Raw genomic sequence first — 23,513 nt, forward strand, 5'->3', positions numbered from 1 at the left:
AGTTTATTAATTGTGAAGGGTTTTATTTTTTACAATGAATAATGTTCAAAGGCCCAGTCCTGCAAACATTTCCACGCGAGTAACTTTTCTTTACATATGTTTGCACCCAGCTTGCCTTCCATGGGTAAATGTACTCACATGAGTTTGCAGGATCAAGCTGGGATGTAAATCTACAGCAATATAGCTTGCCACGCACTAACTGGCTGGGTGGACCCTGCTACCATCTACTAAAAGTAAGCGCACTATGGAATTTTTAGTGTGCTGTAGCAAGTTCCACACAGCAGTTAGTGTGCAGCAAGCTAGAGCATCATAAATTTACACCTCAGCTTGCGATGAACTAACACTCCGTTAAAAATATGGCCAATGCAAGAGAGTTCTGACATATCCTATTAATTACCTTATGGTTAAGAATGTCTTTAAAGCATGAGGGGGTGCTTGAAAATCTCATGTTATTAGCTGTGTTTCTGTGTGTCATTAGAAACCTGGAACATAAATGAACAGGAAATATAAGTCTGTTACATTGGTGATTGTATTAATAATAAAGTAAGAGTAAGAGCGCTAACAAAGGTGCTCTCCCAGTTGAAGCAAGCCCATCAATAACCAGAATCTGCACTGTCTTGAGGCAATAGCTTGAAATAGTATTGCTTTTCTGCTTTGTTTCCTGCTGTTAGTTTATTATGTCATTGGGCCTCCTAGCACTAAAGGCACCTGCTAGCCATTGTGTTAATCTCACCTCGCTGAGAAAGTGATCCTTCCCCAACCACAGTGAGTCCTAGCATAGGTACCACAGAGCTTTGCTATAGTGTGTGAACAAAGGCAGTGCATTCAGATTTGAAATATGGTATAGGACCACACAACAGACCTCCCAGTTGAGAGTAGGAGGACAGGGAGGAAAGCAGCTCTTGCTTGCATTTGTGGCTGCCGCTCACATTGTCACCACTGACCTATCATTTGTATAGTTTATATTTATATGCCAAATGCCTGTCTTTCTCACCTTCTAGTAATGTTAGATACATATTTTGGATGGGTTAGGGATTTTTTCCCCATGCCTGCATGTTTACATATGAGTACACAGAGTTAATATATTGGTCATTTACCTCACTATACATATTCTTATAATATATATATATATACTTCCTGTTCCTCATTTCTGGAAACCTCTTTTCTCTTTCCTATAAAACAAAAACCCACCACCCTCAAAACTTTACAAAAGATTTTAAAATGGGTGTAAAGGACAGTCATTAATAAGATCTGAGGGTCTTGGGGTAAAAAAGTATTTTGTCTTAATTATGAACAAAATTCTTGAACATTGACAGAGAGAAAGAGACCGAATTTTATAGATCACAGGATGAACCAGCAACACTCAACCGTGGAAGGACTGTATTTGAGCAAAAAGCATCCTGAACCTGGCAGCTAGACAGAGGTTTTCTAACAGTTGAAGAAAATCCAGAATAAAGGACTGACATGCCCTGAAGTATTTGCCTTTCAGCAACACAAAAAGAAAGAAAATATCAGTCCATGGGAAATGATCAAAGGCCCGAAGCAGTGTTTCTCAGCTTTTCTGGGCTTTGGTCTCAACCTATAACAATCCCTTTAGATCCACTATTCCAACCCCACCACCATTCTATACATGGGTGGTATCATTTCCCTCCCCCCAAATCCACATATGGATTGGAACCCTCTGTGCATGGATCAGGGTCAGACACCTCCTTAGCATCACCACTCCCACTCCAGATGTGACAGGTCTAGAATCCGTTTGGGGAAGGAATGGGCTGAGGTTAAAGGGACTAGAGGGAGGATTTGGGGAGACTTGAGTCAGGGCCAGGATCAGGGGGATGCAAATTGTCTTGCCTCTGGACCTATAGAGCTTACAGCCCCAGGCCATATTGTCTTGTCTGTGTAGCCTAGTCACTGCAAGGCTGGTTAGCACCAAGTGGAGTAGGTAGCAAGGCTCCACTGGATCTGAAAGGTTGGGAGCAGGTTGGGATGAGCTCTGGGAGGGAATCCTTGCAGGAACTTCCCTCTGCCATGCTTTTTATCACAGAGCGAGTATGATGTGATCCATTGCATGTAATACTCTTGTGGTACCAGAGTCCTCATTGGGCACCACTTTCTTCCCAAATTCCTGGTAGTTGGTAATCCTCCCTGAGTCTCAGGTGACTGTGACCCTTCTGCTTTGAGAGCCATGATCCCAGAAACTCTTTCGAAAAATTTTTATTGGTATAGTGCCTGAGGGCCGAATTCTTGCCCCCCCCCCCCCCCCCCCCCGTTTCTGCTGCTTTGTAGTGTTGAGGTAGCACAAAGCAGCTGGAAAGTTGCTGTAAAAGGGCAGATTTGGATTCCCATGGAAAGTCCCAGGGTATCAGACTCCAACATCACACTTTTATGTATGGAAAAGTTATTGTAGGTAATTATTAGAGGCTTTTTTAATGTTTATTAGTTCCAATTTTAGGCCTGTCTAGGTGGGCTCAAACAGAACTCTGGCTCTACAGGGGGAGCATTATTGGAAAGACTCCCTAGCAAAATATTTTAAAACTAAGTTCTAAAAATACCTTTTCTTTAACTTCTGTAGCAGTTGCAGAATAGAAGGTGTGGTGTACAAGTTTTATTGGCACTCCTTTGAGATGAACTACATAACGGATCGATGGCTTTGCCACTGGTAAACAATGTGGCCATTTCACATTGTTGTCAATATACAACACAGTACAATCAGCCATTAGCTAGTGTGTGTGCAGATATACATACATTAGAGCTGGTCAGAAAAAGGTAAGTGTAGTTGGTGAAACATTTGAGAAGAATTGAAAATTTTTAATCCTGTCTGAATTTTTCCATGAATTTTTTCATTTGTTTTTAATTAAAATATTGATTTTGTTTTGATTGGGGACCACCACACTTGCTTTTTTATTGCTTATTTTTTTATCTCCTGGAATAAAGAAGGGGGGGGTGGGAGATTTTAGTTTTTCCTAAAAATGAAATTTTTGTTTTTGTTTGTCAAAAAACAGACATTTTTTGTTTTGTTTTTGCAAAAACTTTCATTTTAATTGAAAAGGCATTTTCTCCAGGAAAAATGTTTCACTGAATACTGTTGACTAGCTCTAATATATATTCACTGTGTAGGAATCACCAGTCTGGATCAGACCCAGGGCCCATTTAGTCTTTGATCCTATGTGTGACAATGGCTAATACAACTGCTTCAAGAGAAGCAACGTTAGTATTCTATATACACACACACATTGTTTATGCATATATACAGTATATATATTTTTCTGAAATCTATGTGTATATGTGTGTATATATATATAGACATTCTCATAAAGCAGCCAGAGCACACACATTTCACTGTTTTTTCTCAACAAAATGTCACTTGTTATATAATCAAATTAAAATGTTCTTCTCATTACCTCAATAGCAGTCAGACAAAAGCAACAGTGTTTCCCAAACTAACCAGTCTTTCTCTAATAGTCACTAACCATATCAGTGTAACGCTAGCTATAGTTCTATCCCCTATTCACACACACTTCATCACACACTCATTTTATTCTCCTGAGAAAATTGCTTCTATCTTTGTTTTCCCCTCACCCACTGTGCATATGATGACTGTAGCAGCTCAGGATGGCATTGCTCTTTCCCCTTGCAATGCAAAGAAGGACATCAACTTCATAGCACACTGAGGTCTGGTCTGTACTAGAAAATTAAGTGGGTTCAATTATGTCGGTCAGGGGTGTAAAGGAATTCACACCCCTGAGCAGAGGCGTAAAGCCGACCTAAGTCCCCATTTAGGCAGTGCTAGGTTAAAAGTGGGGAGGGATAGGTCAGTGGTTTGAGCATTGGCCTGCTAAACCCTGGGTTGTGAGTTCAATCCTTGAGGGGGTCACTTAGGGATCTGGGGCAAAAATCAGCACTTGGTCCTTCTAGTAAAGGCAGGGGGATGGACTTGATGACCTTTTTGGGGGAGGGATAGCTCAGTGGTTTGAGCATTGGCCTGCTAAACCCAGGGTTGTGAGTTCAATCCTTGAGAGGGCTATTTGGGGATTTAGTTGCGGATTGGTACTGCTTTGTGCAGGGGGTTGGACTAGATGACCTCCTGAGGTCCCTTCCAACCCTGATATTCTATGGTCTATGAACAGAAACTTTCTTCTCTGCCCTGGCTACCACCTCTCGGGGAGGAGGATTACCTACACCAAGGGGAGAATCCCTCCCATCAGCATAGGTAGTAAGTACACTACAGCTGTGCCGCTGTAACATTTTAAGTGTAGACATGCCCTGAGCTTTCAACAATTTGGAACTTGGGTCTCCCAATGTGTGGCACATAGTGCCAAGATATAATAGTCTCCCTAATTAACATAAATTAAATTCTCTGTGGTAATAACCTGGACTACTGGGTGTGGTGGAGAAGGGAACATCTTGTAAGTTAAATACTAATGGCAAGAAAACTTTTAAAGGCGCCAGATGTAAGAGTGCTTGGTTGTTGGGGCCATACATATAAATGATCAAGTTTTGCTCATAATAATAATCTTAACAAAAAAAGACCGCAAGGAAAGTTCAAGCATTTGGGGTTTTTTTACCCTTTCATTGATGCCTTTTTTTTTTTTTTTGCAGATGGGAGAGTACTCCGTGGACAGCCTGCTCCTCCTCGTGTGGAGGGGGCATTCAGAGCCGCACAGTCTCTTGTGTGGAGGAGGACATTCAGGGGCACATCAGCCCTGTGGAAGAGTGGAAGTGCATGTACACGCCAAAGATGCCCATTGTCCAGCCCTGCAACATATTTGACTGCCCAAAATGGCTGGCCCAGGAGTGGTCTCCGGTAGACAGTTCTTTGTTGGATTTTGTTGTTGTTGTTGTTTGTATTTAAGCCAGGCGTTGGGAACAAATCTTCTGTTTTGTTAATGTGTGTGAGCAGGGCTTTGGAGCTGTGCTCCGGCTCCGCTCCAGCTCCACGCAAAAACCTGCAGCTCCACTGCTCTGGAGCTGCTCCACGCTCCAGCTCTGGGCTCCGCTCCAAAGCCCTGTGTGTGAGAATGTAGTAGAATAAGAATGTTCACTAAGCTTATTTACCTTGTGGAATTTTCAGATCCTTCTTCTTCAAGCAATGGCATTTATCCTACTACAGAGTGAATACTCAGGATTTATAACATTAGCTGAGGAGAATGATGGAAGAGCAAATCAGATCAGTCATGTTAAATAATGATCAGATATAAATGATGAAGTAGAAACATATATGTACATGCAGAGAGATGCAAGCTGTTCATGGACACATTCTAATACACATTTATCTCGTACTCTTTGTCCACAAGTCAAATATCCTGGACTGCCGCTCTGCAGTCTGAAATATAAGCAGCCATGCAAGCATAGTCATGAGAGTCTTTGCTCTATAATCACTGTTTAGTACCACAGTCGCTACCTACTTGTCTAGTCCTGACTCACCTCTTTTTCTTTAAGACTTGTGCTGAAGGCACAAGGCTGGAGGAAAACGAGGTCTGGGTCCTATCCCAACAGGTCTGAGCTTAGTCAAGTCATTTATCCTCTTTATGCCGGAGTTGCCTCACCTATAAAACTGACTTTCAAAACTTACCTACCGTACCAAAATGTGAGGCGTGGTAGATTATTATCTATAAAGTGCTTGGTGATTTTCAGATTAAAGATTGCAGATATGTGCAAAGCATTATTATTACTCTCTGTTCTCTCCTGCTTGGTTGGTGCTTGCGGCTTCAGAAACCCACTATCCTGGGGAAAATGACATGCCATATAAAAGAATTCAACTTGAGAAAATGCATGGAGTTTAAAGCCCAAATAGTTTTCCACTCTATACACTCTGTTCCCATGTTCCAAAATACTTCGTTGTTACACCCGTTAACCCATAAACTCCAGTGCCTTGTCCAAGCAGAGCAGAAGTGGCCACAGATGAAACTGACAAGGTGTTAGTGAATACATCCAGTATGGGACTGATGGCCATAGGCCAAGTGACCAATGCTGAGGGAGTTAGTAGAGTGACACTGAGAGAGAAATCCAGCAACTGAATCTCTAAACCAAACAATTGTGCAGAACAGAAAGGAAAAAACAGTGAATGTTTGTCAACTTTATCCCTAACCAGTATCAAACAAGTAATCTATGGGCCAATATGGGCTGTTTCTGATCCAAGTTTTGCCCTCTAATGCTGTTACATTATTTCTGTGTACTCCATTTTTCCCACAGGGTGTGGTGTTTTTTTTTGTTTTGTTTTTTTTAATTGCTACTTTTTCTTTTCTTCTTTCAGTGCACTGTGACATGTGGCCAAGGGCTGAGATACCGTGTGGTTCTCTGCATTGATCACAGAGGGATGCATACAGGAGGCTGCAGCCCTAAAACAAAGCCTCATATAAAAGAAGAATGCATTGTACCCACTCCTTGCTACAAACCCAAAGGTAAAAAGGCAGGTGAATCTTTACAGCTCTGCCACACTAAGGAACTGTTTTTTGCTTGTTGGCTACAAGTTCCCAAGTCTGTCTGAATGCAATAATTCATGACTTTCTATCGAGAGACACTGCCATTGCTGTACCAGTTTGGATGTAAGCGGTGGGGTTCGAAATGCTGGCAAGCTGTAGATCTTTCAAAACAAAACAGATCTTATTACTGTCAGCTGGTGATCCACCAACCTAGAAAAAAATCCAAATTCAGCCCTGATGTAAGTGGGTACAACTTCACTGACTACATCAGGGCTAAAGTTGGCCCATAGTGCTTTATTAAAGGGAAACAAAAATGTTTAAAGTGACTGCTTTAAACTTACCTATAAGTTTAAACAGCCTTCAGGCAAACCAGCAGCTTTAACTAAGCTAAAAGCAAGCACTGTATGTCCCATGGAGAAGCTCCTATTACTAGCCAGGCTGCAAGATTGTATAGACTTGAAAATCACAACAGTTTTATGTGTCGAGAACCCCTCGCTGCTGCAGAATTGAATACTCCCTGTCTTGAGCCTCAGACAGTAAGGGACATTGAGAGGAATTCCCCACTTTGGCTGAGGGGAGGAGGAAATGTTGCTGAGCCATGTTGATTTCTAAAAGGCAGCTATTGGAAGCTGCTCATGGGGTTGGAATGTAAGAGTAAATCTTGGGGTAAATGGAGTAATGGGCAGGGGGCAGGTGCAGCAGTCAAAGGTGCTTGATAAATTATCACATGGTTCTACAATTTTATTTATATATATATATATATATATATATATATACCTCCACATGGATATAATCTTCTCATGTGTGTGGTGTGAGTTTATTTTTAATGGAAATTTTCCTGGCTAAAATACGATAAATGTGATCTTCATTTCTCTGAGTTGGAGGCTCCAGACCCAACATGAGCCGCTCATGAATAAAAATAATATAATTTTGTAAATCACTACGGATAATACACATTAAGGGCACTTGAATGGTTGAAATCCAATAAAAGTGGCCTATAACTTTTTAGCGACAGCAAATGGAAAGGAGAAAGTTGGAATTTTTATTTCCATACCCAGTGGCCCATGATAAGTGAGAGCATCAAATGCCAAGATGAAACCTCTGCTGGTGGGGCTCCTATAGAACCCCATCCACATGGCAAAGCTACTTTTCTGATCCAGTATTCTATTCTATCCTGTTCTATGTAGATTCTTATGCCACCCTCATCAAGATAATATCTGAGTGCCTTCCAGTAGCGCATTAAGTGATGTAACCAACATCTGTGACACGTAGTTCATTCTTTCTCTTATCAGCTCCCCAGAGGGGAGAATTGTGCATGCAGTGTAGCATTTTGGTTTGGTAGAGTTTTGTTTTGGGAGTGGGGAGGGGTTGGTGTGATTTTAAAAATCCACTCTGCTGTCCTTTCCAGGTCAAATGCCTCCTCTTTCACAGTTGCCCTTTCAAGTGCCGGTGGTACAGTTTCCTGCCTCGTGCACTTGCAGGGCTGAATCTTGCTAGAAATCTATCCAAAAAGAGGTGATTTGCTTAATAAATTTAGAGTTATAAATTACAGTTGAACGAGTCAATACCTGTGGCAAAGTATGCATCTGCTAGTCAACGCTTCAACAAAGCCTGCCATTGCATTCTGAAGATGGATTACCACAGGGTAAAAAATCAGTGATTATGGCTGGTCAAGATTGTAAGAAAAAAATACAAAGCAAGTCTTTATCTTAATACACGTCTGCTAAATAAAAATGAAGGGTATGCAGTTGCTGTAACTTATCCCACTCTTAGCTCATTAAAGCTCTTAGGTGCCTCATAATGTACTGGAGAATCCTAGGGAAAATTTAAGATATCCCTAACTTAAATAGTGATTTGTGGTTTTTAATGATAGGAAGGACCACTGTGTTCATATATCCGAGGGGTAGCCGTGGTAGTCTGTATCCACAAAACCAACGAGGAGTCCAGTAGCACCTTAAAGACTAACAGTTTTATTTGGGCATAAACTTTTGTGGGTAAAAAACCCACTTCTTCAGTGACTCTGCATGCCATGCATCTGGCACGATGCTTATGCCCAAATAATTCTGTTAGACTTTACCCACGAAAGCTTATGCCCAAATAAATCTGTTAGACTTTAACGTGCCACCGGACTCCTCGTTGGTTTTGTGTTCATATAGTTGTCCTCCTGCACAACACAGGGCATAGAGTTTAAGAGTTTGTACTAGGCTAAAAACATGAATCTATTGTAAAAGCAGGGGGCTTTTCTTTTATCTCCAAAGTCTTGGTTTCTTCACTAAATTACTTTAGAAATTGGTTTTGTTTCGTTATTTGTAACAAGTTATTTAATAAAAGTGAACATCTCTAATACAGAAGTGTGTTTTACAGTTCAGTTTATTGGAATTGATTTGACCTGCTTCTCCCCACCAACATATAGCACTGCTCCCCGCCCCCCCAAAAAGGGAAGGTTAAAATAAAAGTCACTTTGCAGTCAGCTGTGTAGGAAAGCACAAACTGCTTTTTACAAGACTTTGCATTCAACAAGGAAAGCAAAAGAGTAAGATCTGGCTTTCCAAAGCTCATAAAAATAAGCTGTATGGTATATAAATAAAAATATCTCTTACATATTTTGGATAGCAAATGCGGTAAACTAAGAGCTGTGCTGGCACATATTCATCCTTAAATGTCACTAATAAATATATCAGAGTAGAAGCCTGGCCTGCTATTTCTGGAAGTGAAGGCATAATAACTGTTACTGCACCCTTTCTTCCCAGCCACTGGTTTACTCCCAAAAAACTTTGTATTGCTCAGCTGAAGCTGCAGTAGCTGTGAAATCAAATGACAAGTTATGATCCCTGTACTTTGCTAATGGTGCTACTGACAGTTTCAGTAGTTTGCATGTTTATGTAAAAATTCCAGTGTTGTATGCACCAGTTTCCTGAAAATTCTCATGTATTTGGGGTGAAATTAATCCTCTGCAGCAGGCCAGCGCAAGGTGTGTCTGCCACTTAAACCCAAAAGGCTCAAATGGGACTCAGGTGGTACATAGACCCTGCACTGGTTCTCTCTATAGGGCTGAATACCACTCTTTGTGTGTTTATCAGTTTTTTTCTAATCCTGACCCAAACTACTCAGAAGAAATGCAGAGCTGATTTCAGAGAAATTGTGTCAAATTTGCTCTCCCTTTAGATCACTGTAAAACCAGAACAGCTCCATTGACTTCAGTGCAGATACTCTGAATTCACACTGCTGTGAAAGTAGAATTTGGCTCATAAAGTGGACTTTTTCTTCCCCAAATCAACTTATGTGCAGATCTTGGAGAATAAAAAGCATCTGTACTGTTTTCTATCAAAAATGACAGAAAAAATATCCTACTCATTTTTTTAAATCCACATAGCTGATGAACTGATAAGCTTAGAGTCAGAGAACATCACTGAACTATTTCACTCTAGTTTCTCTGTTTCTTGCAGTATCACTCATCAGATGTGGATTTTCTTCAATGTCATAATCTATCAAAAGTGAATTTAATGTACTTTATGAGGCTGTAAAATTTAAGGATACACACAGGGCCAATGCAAGGTTGGTGAAGGTTTGTTGTAGAGTCAGCAACAATGTTACTATGGAGATTGCTCCCCCCCCTTGTTAAGTCTTTTGGGGTGTGGTCTTCACAAGGGTTTATGTATTACTTAGGCCCCTAATAAGCCTTATTTTGAGGGGTTACATGAGGTTAATTCATGCTTAGGCCTGGGCTGGCCCCCCACACAAAAGTTACTTGAGCAGATGAATTTGGTGCACTGCAATTTCCAATTATTTGTCTCCATGTGGTAAGTACAGTTATTGGCAGTGCAATTATTGTGCAAATACAAAACTCAAAGCCAAAACAACCATCATGAATATTGTAGCTCTGCAGTGTAGATGAAAACCTGATTCTCCCCATGGATGTCAGAAGAGTTTTTGAAAAATACTTTGCTAAAGTGCCCACCTGTGTAGACCACTTGGCTTGCCTCTAAAATGGCATTTAATTTGCCATTCTAGCATTATAAAAACAAACTCTCTTTCTTCATAGAAACTCTGTATTTCTTTATAGACTGTATATTCTGCACCATAGTGGAGTCTGTCTCTCTCTCCCTGGCCCCCTTCTGTGCTGCTCAGTATGCATGTGTACATCCATACACACAAGAACATTACAGAAATGCAGATATAGTCACTTACAGAAACAAAGCAGTGTGCATAGCTATACGGTTTTTGTTTTCATGTGCCTGTGTATGTTCTCTAGAGAAACTTCCTGTGGAAGCTAAACTGCCATGGTACAAGCAGGCACAAGAGCTGGAAGAAGGAGCAATGGTGTCTGAAGAACCATCGTAAGTCTTAAAACATAATTTGTTGAAAACACGCTAACATAAGATCAGGATTCAGGGCCTGCATTAAAATAATACTCTACCCTGAATTGTATTTGGTTCTTTCATTAGGATATAAGGGCCTTATTCAAATCCTGATGAAGTTAATGGGCTTTAGTGGAAGTTGTGTCAGGCTCTAGATAAGAGATGGAGAAATTGAGTACAGGAGTATGGTGTACGTTGGAGATTGACTGACTGAATTCAAGCAAACTTATAATCATGATGTCTTTTATTTAAGGGCATTTAAAATAATACTGTGTGGAAAGTCTTGTCTATCTATGGTACTTGTATGGCCCTCATTACCATGCTATCTGAGCATCTCGCAGTCTTTCTTTATCCTCACGACATCCCTGTGAGGTCAGGCAGCAGTATTATCCCTGTTTTACAGGTAGAGAACTCAGGCACAGAGAGGTTAAGTGACTTACCCAAGGTCAGAAAGGAAGTCAGTGGCACAGCAGGGACTTGAGCCCAAGTCTCCCAAGCTAATGCCCTAACCACTGGACCATCCTTCCTCTCAAATAGACACAACACAGTAGTTTCGGGAAAGTACAGCTGGACCAATGACCAGCATCACTTTAAAACAAGTGGTGTTCAATCACATGCTTTACAGATTCTACAGTCCTTTCACATGCAAACTCCCTCTTGATTTCAGTGGCAGCTCTGAGTGGAAAGGCTGGGGGATTGGCCCTGTAAGCTAGTGAAATGACGTAGCAGAGAAAAATACAGAAGCAGCCAGCAAGGGCTTTTTTCTCAAGGGCTAATGCACTGGTAGCAAGTGAAATGAATTACCATAAGCAGAAAATAAATCAGAAAACTCTACAGCCTTAGGGTTTAACCCAATCCTGTCACCCCTACAGGGTTTCTTCTCCTCAGTCTTCCGAGCATCTGGTTTATAGTTCTTCCCCATAGTGCCTATACAAAGTTGATCTTGGTTAACACCTTGTTCCCCATTGACCAGGTAGTATCCCTGTATCATGCGGCAGGCACGTTTGGATAGCAGATTGGGCTACATCCTTAAGTTAAAAGTCAGAACACAGGGTTTCCTGAAGGAATGTCCTTATGCCTTTTTTTCTAAATCTATGCATTTATTGCATTTGAAACCATACAGATATTTTTTTCCTATTCATGTTTGTAATGCTTCTATGGAAAAATTAGCAGTGTACCTAAAGGAAAATATGCAGTTACAGCTAATGCTGCAAAATTAAAACAAAACATTCCAACAAGAACCTAAAAAGGGAGTTAAAAATGCTAAATACTTTCTCTTCAATTTAGTACCTGTATTCCTAGTAAAACCAGTAGGAGTTTTGATTGCACCAGGATTGCAGGAATCTGACCTTGATGCAGCAAGTTAGAGTGAGGCACACAAAGTTAGAGCCACAATGAGAAATATGCTTCTGCCAGATGGAACTACTGCATACCGTATGTGTGGTATTTATTCACAGTAGGAATACCATAATAAATATGGGATTATATGTGGTTTTAAAAACCATCAGAAACACACATTTACCACAGTTCCAATGTGGAGGAAAGGGGCGGGGAAAGGAAGCATGCTCATTATGGTATTTGTAATTTCTCTAAAGAAATTTTGTGGCCCTGCTGAGAATGCCTGCATTTATCCCATTACTTCCACTGCAGCTTCCTTCTCATAGCAATGTAATTGTGCGAAAGATGTTTAATTTTCAATAAATTACAATCTGTTAGACAATCTGTTTATTGACAATTAAACATCTCTCTAGGACAATTGAATTGCTATGAAAAGGAAGCTTCTTTAGAGAAATTACAAATACACAATGAACATGTTGCATTTTTATTTTATTTTACATGGGAACAGTGGTAAATGTGTATTTATAATAATAAATTCTTTATAGTTTTAATCAGAATGGTGCAGTTAAACACATGGCTCCTTCCATTGTAACTACAGCCATCTATTAGGCTAATAAATGTTATCCTTCATGGAGTAAAATTGCAGTTCTGGCACAGTTAATCCAAACTGAAGTAGATTATAGCTGGAACACTGGTATAACACAAAGGAAATGTATAATATTGTGCTCAAGACAATAATTATTTTTACCCCATCTCCCCGATATATAGATGAGTTCCAGCTGTAGCATATAATATGGTGACATGTATACTGCTTCCATAGTCTTATGTACTTCATATGTTCAGTTCATGCATAGAGAAGATCCAGAAAAACACATGAACCTATTTGAATTTTTTTTAACTTGTGGAGCACAGTTGGTGTTTTCAGCTTTTATTTTTTTTCTACCATATTAAACCACTTCTCTAAATATGTATTTAACAAACTATAATTACCCCCTAAAAGCATAACGAAAATGCTGTATTGTCAGCAAATTCATAAAAAAGGAATCATATTGCTTAAATACGATGATGATTTGAAATGCAGCCCACATTTCTGCTGGAAAGTGATGAAGGAGGAGGCTGTGATTTTAGCCTATTGACAACAGTCTAAGCTGAATTTTGAGAATTTAATTTTGACATTGCTTTAAAAAATGTGTTAATTTATTTTATATATTATTACATTCTTTTTTTTAATATTAACATGAGGGATTTGTGAACTGCAGCATGGCTGGATCTTAGCAGAAGGTGGATGAATTGCAGAGAAAATACTGAAGAGGTATTTTCAAAATATTCTTGAGAAAAATTGAGTATATGATCCATGATATAAAAACAGGGCTTGGGTTATAAGAGGAAAGGAAGTTAAGAATTTTAAAATATTTAAAGTGTTGTTATGATACCTTCTTACAGAACAGATCTGCTCTCTGTGTGTATGTAGAGTCATATTTGCTCACTTTAGTGACCAAATTAAGGTCCCGATCCTGCAAAGAGATCTGCAGATCCTGTCCCATGTGGAACATCCGTGTGTCACCATTCTGAGCTTATACTAGAAACCAGGGTGAAGTTTCTTTTATGGCCCATGCGTAATCAACACAGTTGTTAAATAAGATCCAACTACCGAGTTTTTATTAATGGTGATTAATAGATGTGAAACAAGATTGCAAAAGGTCCATCCATATTCAATCTTCTCTAAAGACAGGTGCCCAAATCTTGGGTTTTAGTTTGGGTCCCTATCTGGTGGTGCATGAGGCAGAAGGAGCACATCTTAACTTTCAGATGCCAAGCTGGGTTTGCTGGGCTGGAGTTAAGAAAACAAAACTGAGGAAATTTTACTCTGAACTCATTGAGATGCTATAAACTGCTGGTTTTATACAGTCACTTGTCAGCAGGGCCGGCTCCAGGCACCAGCCGAGCAAGCTGGTGCTTGGGGCGGCAGATTGTTCGAGGCGGCATTCTGCCCAATCCTAGGGCGGCACGGTGGCTTTTTTGTTGTTGTTTTTTTGTATTTTTGTTGTTCTGCTCCGGCCGCCCTGTAGGGGGCGGCGGCGCGGAGAACCAGAGCGCCCTGCAGGGCAGTCCTCTTCCTTCCCTCCCCGCCGACCGGAGTGGAGCCGAGGCGGCGCAGTGGGAGGGGCCGCATGGCAGCGCCCCTGCTGTAGCCCTGGCCGCCCCCTTCTCTCTCTTCCGCCTGCTCCCTCCCCCTCTTCCCCCCCCCGCCCGGCCCCCCGGCCCCCGGCCGCCGGCCCCGCCCCGGGTTTTGTTTTTGTTGTTTTTTATTTTTTTGCTTGGGGCGGCCAAAAAGCCAGAGCCGGCCCTGCTTGTCAGAGTCTAACACATAGGAATTACAAAAGAAATACCAACATAAACATTAGTTGATAAGTACCCAATAATACATGACAGTGAATCTGACAGTCAGTATACACACCTCTTGAGTATACTGAGACACAAGCTAGAATCATGTGCCTCAGCACATCCACAGTGTGCATATTTTAGCACGCCCTGGATTATTGTTGCCCTTATTCTTGAATTTATTGGGTAGGGTAGTGGGGTGGGGAAAGACACATTTTTAGACATTGGGCCAAATACAGCACTGGTATAAGAGGGTGAATGGAGTTCCAGCCTCTTACACCAGCTCTGAATTTGAACCACTGAAATATCATATAGCTATCAAAATTCATCCACCTAAGAGATACAGTTCTGTTTTAACATGTTAACTCATTATAAACATTGTACAGAATAGCTCCAAAAATGCTGCAGTTTTGCAAATATGATAGTTGTTTCTTACCTCATCATCTCTTATTCATATGGTGGGGAGAGGAGGAGGGCTTCCAAAGGGAAGCCATCCATATTATTCCACTCCATTCAGCTGGGCTCCAGTAGCAGGACTTCATCTGAGAAAGTTTTTTGACTTCTCCTTTGAAGCCCCCCTCTCAGCTCAGTAGAGCAGGGCTGTTGTCTTCTCCTTGGGAGTCCCTCTCCCCTTTTCATTAGGAAAGGAGGGGAGGAGAAGAGGTGAATAGAGGGAGAAAGAGAAGGGGAATGTTTTTTAAAACAGAAGCCCCTGTTATTCAGTTGAGTGGCAGATTTGGTAGTGCAGTGATCTGGTTGGTGAAGAGACTGTACAGTTTTGATGGCTGTGTTTTCTTGAAGACCATTATAAGGATTGGAAGTCTCTTCAGCCAGTCAGACTGCTGTTTTCATCCATACCATGTCCATGAGATTTTCCTGCCTACACTGTACCAGCCCATGATTAATTGTGAATAAATAGTAATTCTTTCAATATACTTGACAAGATAGCATCAGTCAGCTCTAGTATGCTATCAAGCCTTCAACTCCTGCCTCTGTTTTGTTAATAATGCCAGCCATTGTCGCCAGTTAATCCAATTTTCCCCCAAGCACCTTCACACTTTCTTCTATGCCATCCCATAAAAGTGTATAAAGCCACTACATCATCAGTCATAAAATTTACTTCCGTCCTGATTGCCTACCATACATATTGCAATGTCTGGTCAGCTGGTGCATTGTGACTGTGACATTATACTAAACATGGCTGTTTCACAGTTACAGCCCTTCCATTTGTTTGTTGTATCCACTTGTTGTCTGTGGTCAATGCTATATTTGTAAGATTCTAGGAGCAGTGACTCTTCTTTTTTTTTTAATTTCATATGCATAGAGTATCTAGCATAATGGGACCTAGCTGGCTGATTGATTCATAGAATGTAAGGCCAAAATGGACCATTATGATCATCTAGGCTCACCTCCTGCGTAATTAGGCTTGGCAGAATTTGATTTCAATGTTTGTTTAGAAGTATTTTTATTATCGATTTAAATTATCATAGCTGTACAAAGTTATGGGTTTTAACCATTTGTTTTTATTTATTTAAATTTTCACCGTTTCAGGAAATAATTGGGGGGTAGGCGGTAGAACAATGGGGGTGGATCAGACAACCAGCTCTGGTGCCCGCAATTCAAATAGGGTGTTGATAAATGGGAGAGGCTTAGAGAAGACCCACGAGAATGATTAAAAGAGTACAAAACATGCCCTATAGTGACAGACTCAAAGAGCTCAATCTGTTTAGTTCAACAACTAGAAGGTTAAGGGGTGACTTGATGATAGTCTACACATATCTGCACGGGGAACAACTATTTTATAATGGGCTCTTCAATCTAGCGGACAAACGTATAACATCATCAAAGGGCTGGAAGTTGAAGCTAGACAAATTTAGACTGGAAATTAGGCATAAATTTTTGACAATGTGGGTAATTAGCCATTGGAACAATTTTCCAAGGGTTTTGGTAAGTTCTCTATCAACTGACCATTTTTAAATCAAGATAGGATGCTTTTCTAAAAGATCTGATCTAGGAATGATTTGGGGGCAGTTCTATGGCCTGTGTTGTACACGAGGTCAGACTAGATGATCACAATCGTCCCTTCTGGGCTTGGAATTTATGAATAGTGTTTTAGTGACAGTAGATGTTGAGATTCAAAGGTTAGTTTTGTAACCATTAAAACACTAACTGTCAACATCACATGTCAAAATATACAAAGTAAATATCCTTACATCAAACTCTAAGCTCTCAAGTATCATTTTTCATACTCTGCCTATCAGTAAATTTCTATTATCATCAATGGAAATATTTTTTGTGTATGGTGAAATTGATGTTTATCTATGTTTACCAATAAACATCTAATCCTTCCAAGCCTATGCATAACACAGGCCAGAAGATTTCATTTTGACATGCTCCTGAAATAGTAATATATATATACAATTAATAATGAGTTAGACACCTTTTATATGAATGAACCTAGAATGAAAAGAAAATCACAGAATGATTATTAAAACTGTAGAAGGTAGTTCTATAAGTCTTTGTGCTCCTTTGTCTCTACATGTACAGTGTATCTAATATTACCCATTTGGGGAATGGTCATTCACCACTCTCCAGAAAATCTTACATGAGGGATGTTTATATCTATGTGAGAGCTCTTTCACTGGGGCTCAGTTTTACACCAACAGCCTATGACAGCCAGAGTCAGAAAGAGCCTCAGGCATGACTGAAAAGGTATGGGATGCTCTATTATTAATCAGATTGGTTTTGTTGGGAAGGGGGCTTTTTTGCTGTGTAACTCTTGAAAAACACTTTTGTATGTTAACATGATACCCAGCTTTTAACATGTTGCCATAAATAACCCTGGTGTGAGCCATAAAAAACAGAGGGCAAACAATAATATCTGGATGCCAGATGGCACCAGCTTAGTGATGGGGCTGAATCAGTAAGAAACAAAAGGAAATTCCTGACATGCATCTGTGTGAACAGAACTCACAGGAAATTGCACACCGGCAGAAAGCCCAGTGTACCAGAGTCACCTAAGCACCATTTCACAGTTTTAAATAAGATTTTTGTGTATGCAAACATCCATATATAGTTTATCCCATTTTTCCTATTAAAATAGTGCATCTTTTAGATATTTATACATAGAAATTGACTAGTTAGCAGGTTAAAAAGTGAACTAAAAGTTGTTCCGACTTAGACTAAAAATACTAAATATATGATTTTTTAATTATTTTTGCCAAATATATTGACTGAGCAAGATGGCAGTAATGACACATACAAATGTTACCAACAGGACCATTTAATGTGGATAAATGTAAAGTAATGCACATTGGAAAAAATAACCCCAACTATACATACAATATGATGGGAGCTAATTTAGCTACAACAAGTCAGGAAAAAGATCTTGGAGTCATCGTGGATAGTTCTCTGAAAATGTCCACGCAGTGTGCAGAGGCGGTCAAAAAAGCAAACAGGATGTTAGGAAGCATTAAAAAGGGGATAGAGAATAAGACTGAGAATATATTATTGCCCTTATATAAATCGATGGTACGCCCTCATCTCGAATACTGCGTACAGATGTGGTCTCCTCATCTCAAAAAAGATATACTGGCACTAGAAAAGTTTCAGAAAAGGGCAACTAAAATGATTAAGGGTTTGGAACAGGTCCCATATGAGGAGAGATTAAAGAGGCTAGGACTCTTCAGCTTGGAAAAGAGGAGACTAAGGGGGGATATGATAGAGGTATATAAAATCGTGGGTGATGTGGAGAAAGTGGATAAGGAAAAGTTATTTACTTATTCCCATAATACAGGAACTAGGGGTCATCAAATGAAATTAATAGGCAGCAGGTTTAAAACAAATAAAAGGAAGTTCTTCTTCACGCAGCGCAGTGTCAACTTGTGGAACTCCTTACCTGAGGAGGTTGTGAAGGCTAGGACTATAACAGAGTTTAATAGAGAACTGGATAAATTCATGGTGGTTAAGTCCATTAATGGCTATTAGCCAGGATGGGTAAGGAATGGTGTCCCTAGCCTCTGTCTGTCAGAGGGTGGAGATGGATGGCAGGAGAGAGATCACTTGATCATTGCCTGTTAGGTTCACTCCCTCTGGGGCACCTGGCATTGGCCACTGTCGGTAGACAGGATACTGGGCTAGATGGACCTTTGGTCTGACCCGGTACGGCCTTTCTTATGTTCTTATGTTATGACCAGTCTTTCAGTGCTTCTCTCCATCAATTTCAGGAAACAGAAGAAGAAGCAAAAACAGGGAAAACTTCTTCCCCTATTGGGGTTTAATCATATCCAATTAGGCTATAAGTGCCGCTGCATAAAAGATCATAAATGTGTTAAACTAACATTAGATAATGTTTGTGTCTTTTCATGTAGAAGAATCCTGCAGTGCCTTAGGGAGTTAACATGTATAATATGTACATACTGTATATCAGAATTGCTATTTCCACCACTGGGGAGAAAAACAGTAAATGTTTAACACTAAATACTGAGACTACAAAATGGTGTGACCCAGTGTGAAGAAAAATATTACATTCAATTGAAAGTGCTTTGGGATGTCTTGATTTTTTGGGTGTCTAAATTGACACCTGTGATTTTTTTCAAAGGTTCTGAGCACCCAGATCTTTAGCTAAACCTCAGAGTAACCCAAAGAAGATTTAAAAAATGTAAATAGCATCTTAAGAAAGGAACAAAAGGAAGCATAAGGGAACAGATGGAAGAGTGGCAGTGAAGAAGGGGAGAAGAGGTTTTCACCATGCCCATTAGATCATGTATGTTCTGTCAATCAATATTCATTCTGATTCTTCATAATATACCTGTGGATAGGCAGATTCTCAAGGAGCAGTGCCCATGGCATGTACAGTCAAATGGAATGGTCTGGATCTCCCCATAAAGACAACAGGGCCAGCTGTGGGTCTCATCCAGTGTCCACTGAAGTCATGAGTTGACTGTGAATGTTGGATCAGGCTGTATGTTTCAGCCTCCCACTTCACCAGTTTCCCTGCAGCTACTTTCACAAAGCAAAGTATGCACTGCTGCTCAGCTGCCCTCTGGAGAGTTTTAAAGTTAAATTAATATGATCATTTCATGCCAAAACAAAGTATGGATGTTCTCACCACCAATATCTGTTTAAAATAGCAAAGTCCATTATGTTGTTTTTATAAATGAGATGATCTTTAGCTGAAAAGCCACATTCTAAATGCCAATCATATTGAATTTTGAAATAAATTCCCTTATGTAATTATAGAAGATCTTAGATCATGCTGTCTAAACTAAGAGGGAGAGATATAAAATACCATGCATCATACCACATGAGACAGCAAGCGAGCTGACATCTTGTGTTTTGAGTATGAGTCTGGAAAAATTAAAATTGAATTTAATGAGGACCTATTTTCAAAAAGATTCTGGTGTCCACAATTTGGCAGGTGCAATTATTTCTGCATGCAAAAGCCTATATGTGCAAACATTGCTTATATACACGAAGTAGGTAAATGGATTTGTATCCAATTGGCATGCACAGCTGGGTTTTCACATACAAGCACTCTTCACTTGCACATGCAACTGATTGTATGTGCAAACTGAAGGCCAGATGGTGGGACCTTTGAACATTTGGCCCACTTTTATTGATTGCCTTACAAATCCATGTTCTATGTTGTTTTTGTTTTAATTCCCACATTTCCTTAAAATATATTTTCATCAAGGTTTGTTAGCTATGTTACAGAACCAATGAGCCAAAATCTCATCAATCCAGAGTAAATCCATTGAAGTCAATGGTGCTGGGTTCATTCAGCGTACTGGCGTGCAGTTTGGCATGCTGTATTTATTACATTTTTATGAACCTTGCGTACATACTAACTGGTACAGCAAAAATCTTTTCAGCTGAAATAGGTCCTGTGCACTATGCCCAACAGCAGCAACTAAGAAATCATAACACACTGCCTCTTTTAAATACAGGGTCAGTCACATTGCAAGGGAGCCTAGAAAACTCTTGTAATATGAGAAGGCTGTGTGGCCCACCAGATGAGTGTCTGCAGCTAAAAGGAACAAGTACATGGCTTTCTTTACAAGAACCATTTATTTTTAACTCATATTTTTCTTTGTCAAGTATTCCACTTTTGATCCCAACCCCTCCCCTTTTACTGGCTTGTCAGTGCCACTGATAGAGAGACGCCCGCTGGGGGGTGGCAGACAGTGGCATCCTTCAGACTTTCCCACAGCTGGGCTCCATAATGTCAACTGTGTTCCAGCCATTCAGTAACAACGGACACTCTAAGGTCAGTCATAACAGAACAAGGTCACCAAGTGCCCTCCTTCCAGTTTTCCCTTCTCTTCTTAATAGTGGGTCCCCTGAAAGAGTAAGTGAGTGAGTCCTCTTAAAAAGCGGCTTGGGAAGAGAAGAAGAAAGGACATCTCCCCGGAATCCATTTGGGAGGGCAGGCCAACACCCTTGTTGCTTCGGGAAAGAAGCAGCATCACTTTTGCTGCACAGAGGAAGGGAGAAAATTACCTTAGATATGACAGAGCAATGCACCAGTGCCAGAGAAGTGTTCTCTTTGTTTGTGTTACTTAAGTAGCAAGTTTGGAAAGCATTTTGTATTAATTCATTAAAATATTTAGAATTAAGCAGGAACCGTCTTTTTATAGAGCTTAGCACAATGGAGTCCTGGTCCATGATTCAGACTTCTAGGGAATTACTGATTATTATTATTGTGAACACAATTGAGAAGGCAACATTTACCAGTAGTTACCACAGCATAGGCTCTGAAACACCACAGTTGCTTCTTATTTCCTAGGGTAACTGCTGCTTGGTAAATCTGCTCCATTACCTCAAGTCTGCAAGATAGACTCTGTCACTCATACACAGAAAAGCACATCGTGTCAGCAAAGATAGGTATGTTAGGTATAGACCAATCAGAAAAACTTTGCATTCCCATGCTTGTGAGATTTTGCACTAGTCAGTAAGTAACATTCACCAATGATAACTACACAACAGTATCTGAAAGCCCATCATTATTTCCTGGTTTTAGTGTACGGAGAAACTTTGATACTATTACGAGGTTGCTGTTAGTAAATGTATTTCTAATGGCAACCCATGTATGGGTTTTTTTGTTTTCAGCTCCACCAAATTCCTATGTGCTTTTGAGGTCAGTGATTATAGTAGAGGAAACCTATCCTTCCAGACCTAGAACTCATAATGTAAAAGATGGGTCTAGGAAGCTGGAAAAAAATATAAATTCCTGAAGTTATTTCCAGTATTTGCCTTATCAGCTGCTGAGCATGGTGAAATTATATAATAATAGATGGTATTTGTATAGCAACTCCCATTTCCAAAGGGCTCCAAGATGCTGTAACATAGTATTTTTTTTTTTTTGGTCTGCTTGTGCATTATATATATTTAGGTATAAATGGACTAGATGATGTAATAGGTGTCTTTCATTTCTCACATCTGGGATTCTGAATGCTGTGTGTGTTGATCAGAGGAGAGAGGAAGGGGGTGAGAGAGACATTAGAATTATACTGAGTTTTGCCCTAAGAACCGTAAGGTGTTGAAGACGTATGGCTGTGATGAGCACTTTACAGAAGTACTTGTATGATGAAATGAAACACTTGTTTCCCAGACAAATCATGATGTTTTCTGCAACCACTGGACAAGGGATGCTGCCCAATTATCTTGGACATTGCTGCTTACTTTGCCCTTTCTCTTGCTTACCATAGGTTTATTCCTGAGGCCTGGTCTGCCTGTAGTGTCACATGTGGGGTGGGCAGCCAGGTGCGGCCTGTGAAGTGTCAGGTGCTGCTGTCTTTCTCGCAGTCTGTGGCTGACCTGCCTATCGACGAATGTGAAGGTCCCAAACCTGCATCACAGCGAGCCTGTTACAGCGGCCCCTGCAGTGGGGAGGCTGCTGAATCTAACCCTGAGGAAACCGAACTGATCTATGGGGGCCTCCAGGATTTTGATGAACTCTATGACTGGGAATACGAGGGCTTTACGGAATGCTCAGAATCCTGTGGAGGAGGTGAGGGCAATTTGCTTTTTGCTCTGGTTAATTTGTTTTCCCCTTTTTCGGTATACAGTGCTTTGCAATGCACACTGTCTAAAAGACGGCTTTGCTACGTCTGTTTGAAGAATAAAAAAGGCTTCAGTGGAAAGCTATTAAGAGTAAACTACATGTATTTCCCATTTGGGCCCATTGAGTATCAAATGCCATGCTCATGCTCTCAGCTGTGAATGATTAATGCAGCTAATACTGCTGTTTACATTTCGTTCTTGATGACTCACATTTTTTATTCACACAAGGAAGAATAACATAAAGCAGTCTAGTGAGACGAATTAGCATCATTTTTTGTGCTTGTCTCTTGACATGGTCATATATGCACAGACATACAGAACCAAATCGTTCTGCCACTGCAGATCCATTTGCTTACTGAACTACTGGGGGCTCAGCTGGTTTCTGTAGCTTATGCTACCATCTGACGTTAACTTGGATCCCAGTGCAAAAAGAAAACATATGGCAAAAATAGCCAACCATTCGATTGCCTAAAGCTTAACAGACTTTGCATTTGGAGAGTCTAAAAGTTGATGAAAGTCAAAGGTTCTGAATATTATGATAATTATTTACACATTGTATAGTATTAATTTGAGTTTATGCTATCTTTTGTCCAGTTGGTTCTGAAAAATTTTCCCATTGCAATTGTTTAAAACCCTAGGCTTTCCCAGCTGCTGCCCTTTTAAAGGCAATTTTCAGGCTGCTTACAAAAGAATGCAGATAAATAATATGGCTAAAAGAATCAATTTTCTGTATTAAATAGGAATGATATTGCAGAATTGGAAAGAAGTTAGTAGTGGATTGAAGTTTAATAGTTGGCTAAATATTGATCCTCCAGCAGTCAAATACAATAGAAAAAGGTTCCAGAAGATAGTAAAGGATACAAAGCATATCGCAAAGTGCTTATATATTGCTGGCTACAGTAGCTGGCATTTGATTGCAGTTAACGTACAGTTTTCCAACAATTACCAC

General features: G+C 40.2%; 1 protein-coding gene across 2 annotated transcripts in view; it reads left to right on the top strand.

Annotated features, from left to right (window-relative positions):
- ADAMTSL1 (ADAMTS like 1) overlaps positions 1-23,513 on the top strand; it is a 274,580-nt gene that overhangs the window by 137,077 nt on the left and 113,990 nt on the right. For both annotated transcript variants that reach the window (XM_026652366.2, XM_026652367.2), the window contains 4 exons: positions 4,600-4,804; positions 6,254-6,401; positions 10,675-10,759; positions 22,210-22,511. In XM_026652366.2, coding sequence (XP_026508151.1) covers positions 4,600-4,804; positions 6,254-6,401; positions 10,675-10,759; positions 22,210-22,511 — 740 coding nt within the window. The remainder of the gene's footprint in view (positions 1-4,599; positions 4,805-6,253; positions 6,402-10,674; positions 10,760-22,209; positions 22,512-23,513) is intronic.

The sequence above is a fragment of the Terrapene carolina genome, unplaced genomic scaffold, assembly GCF_002925995.2.
Source record: "Terrapene carolina triunguis isolate 2854851 unplaced genomic scaffold, T_m_triunguis-2.0 Scaffold113, whole genome shotgun sequence".
In the NCBI taxonomy this organism is placed as follows: Eukaryota; Metazoa; Chordata; order Testudines; family Emydidae; genus Terrapene; species Terrapene triunguis.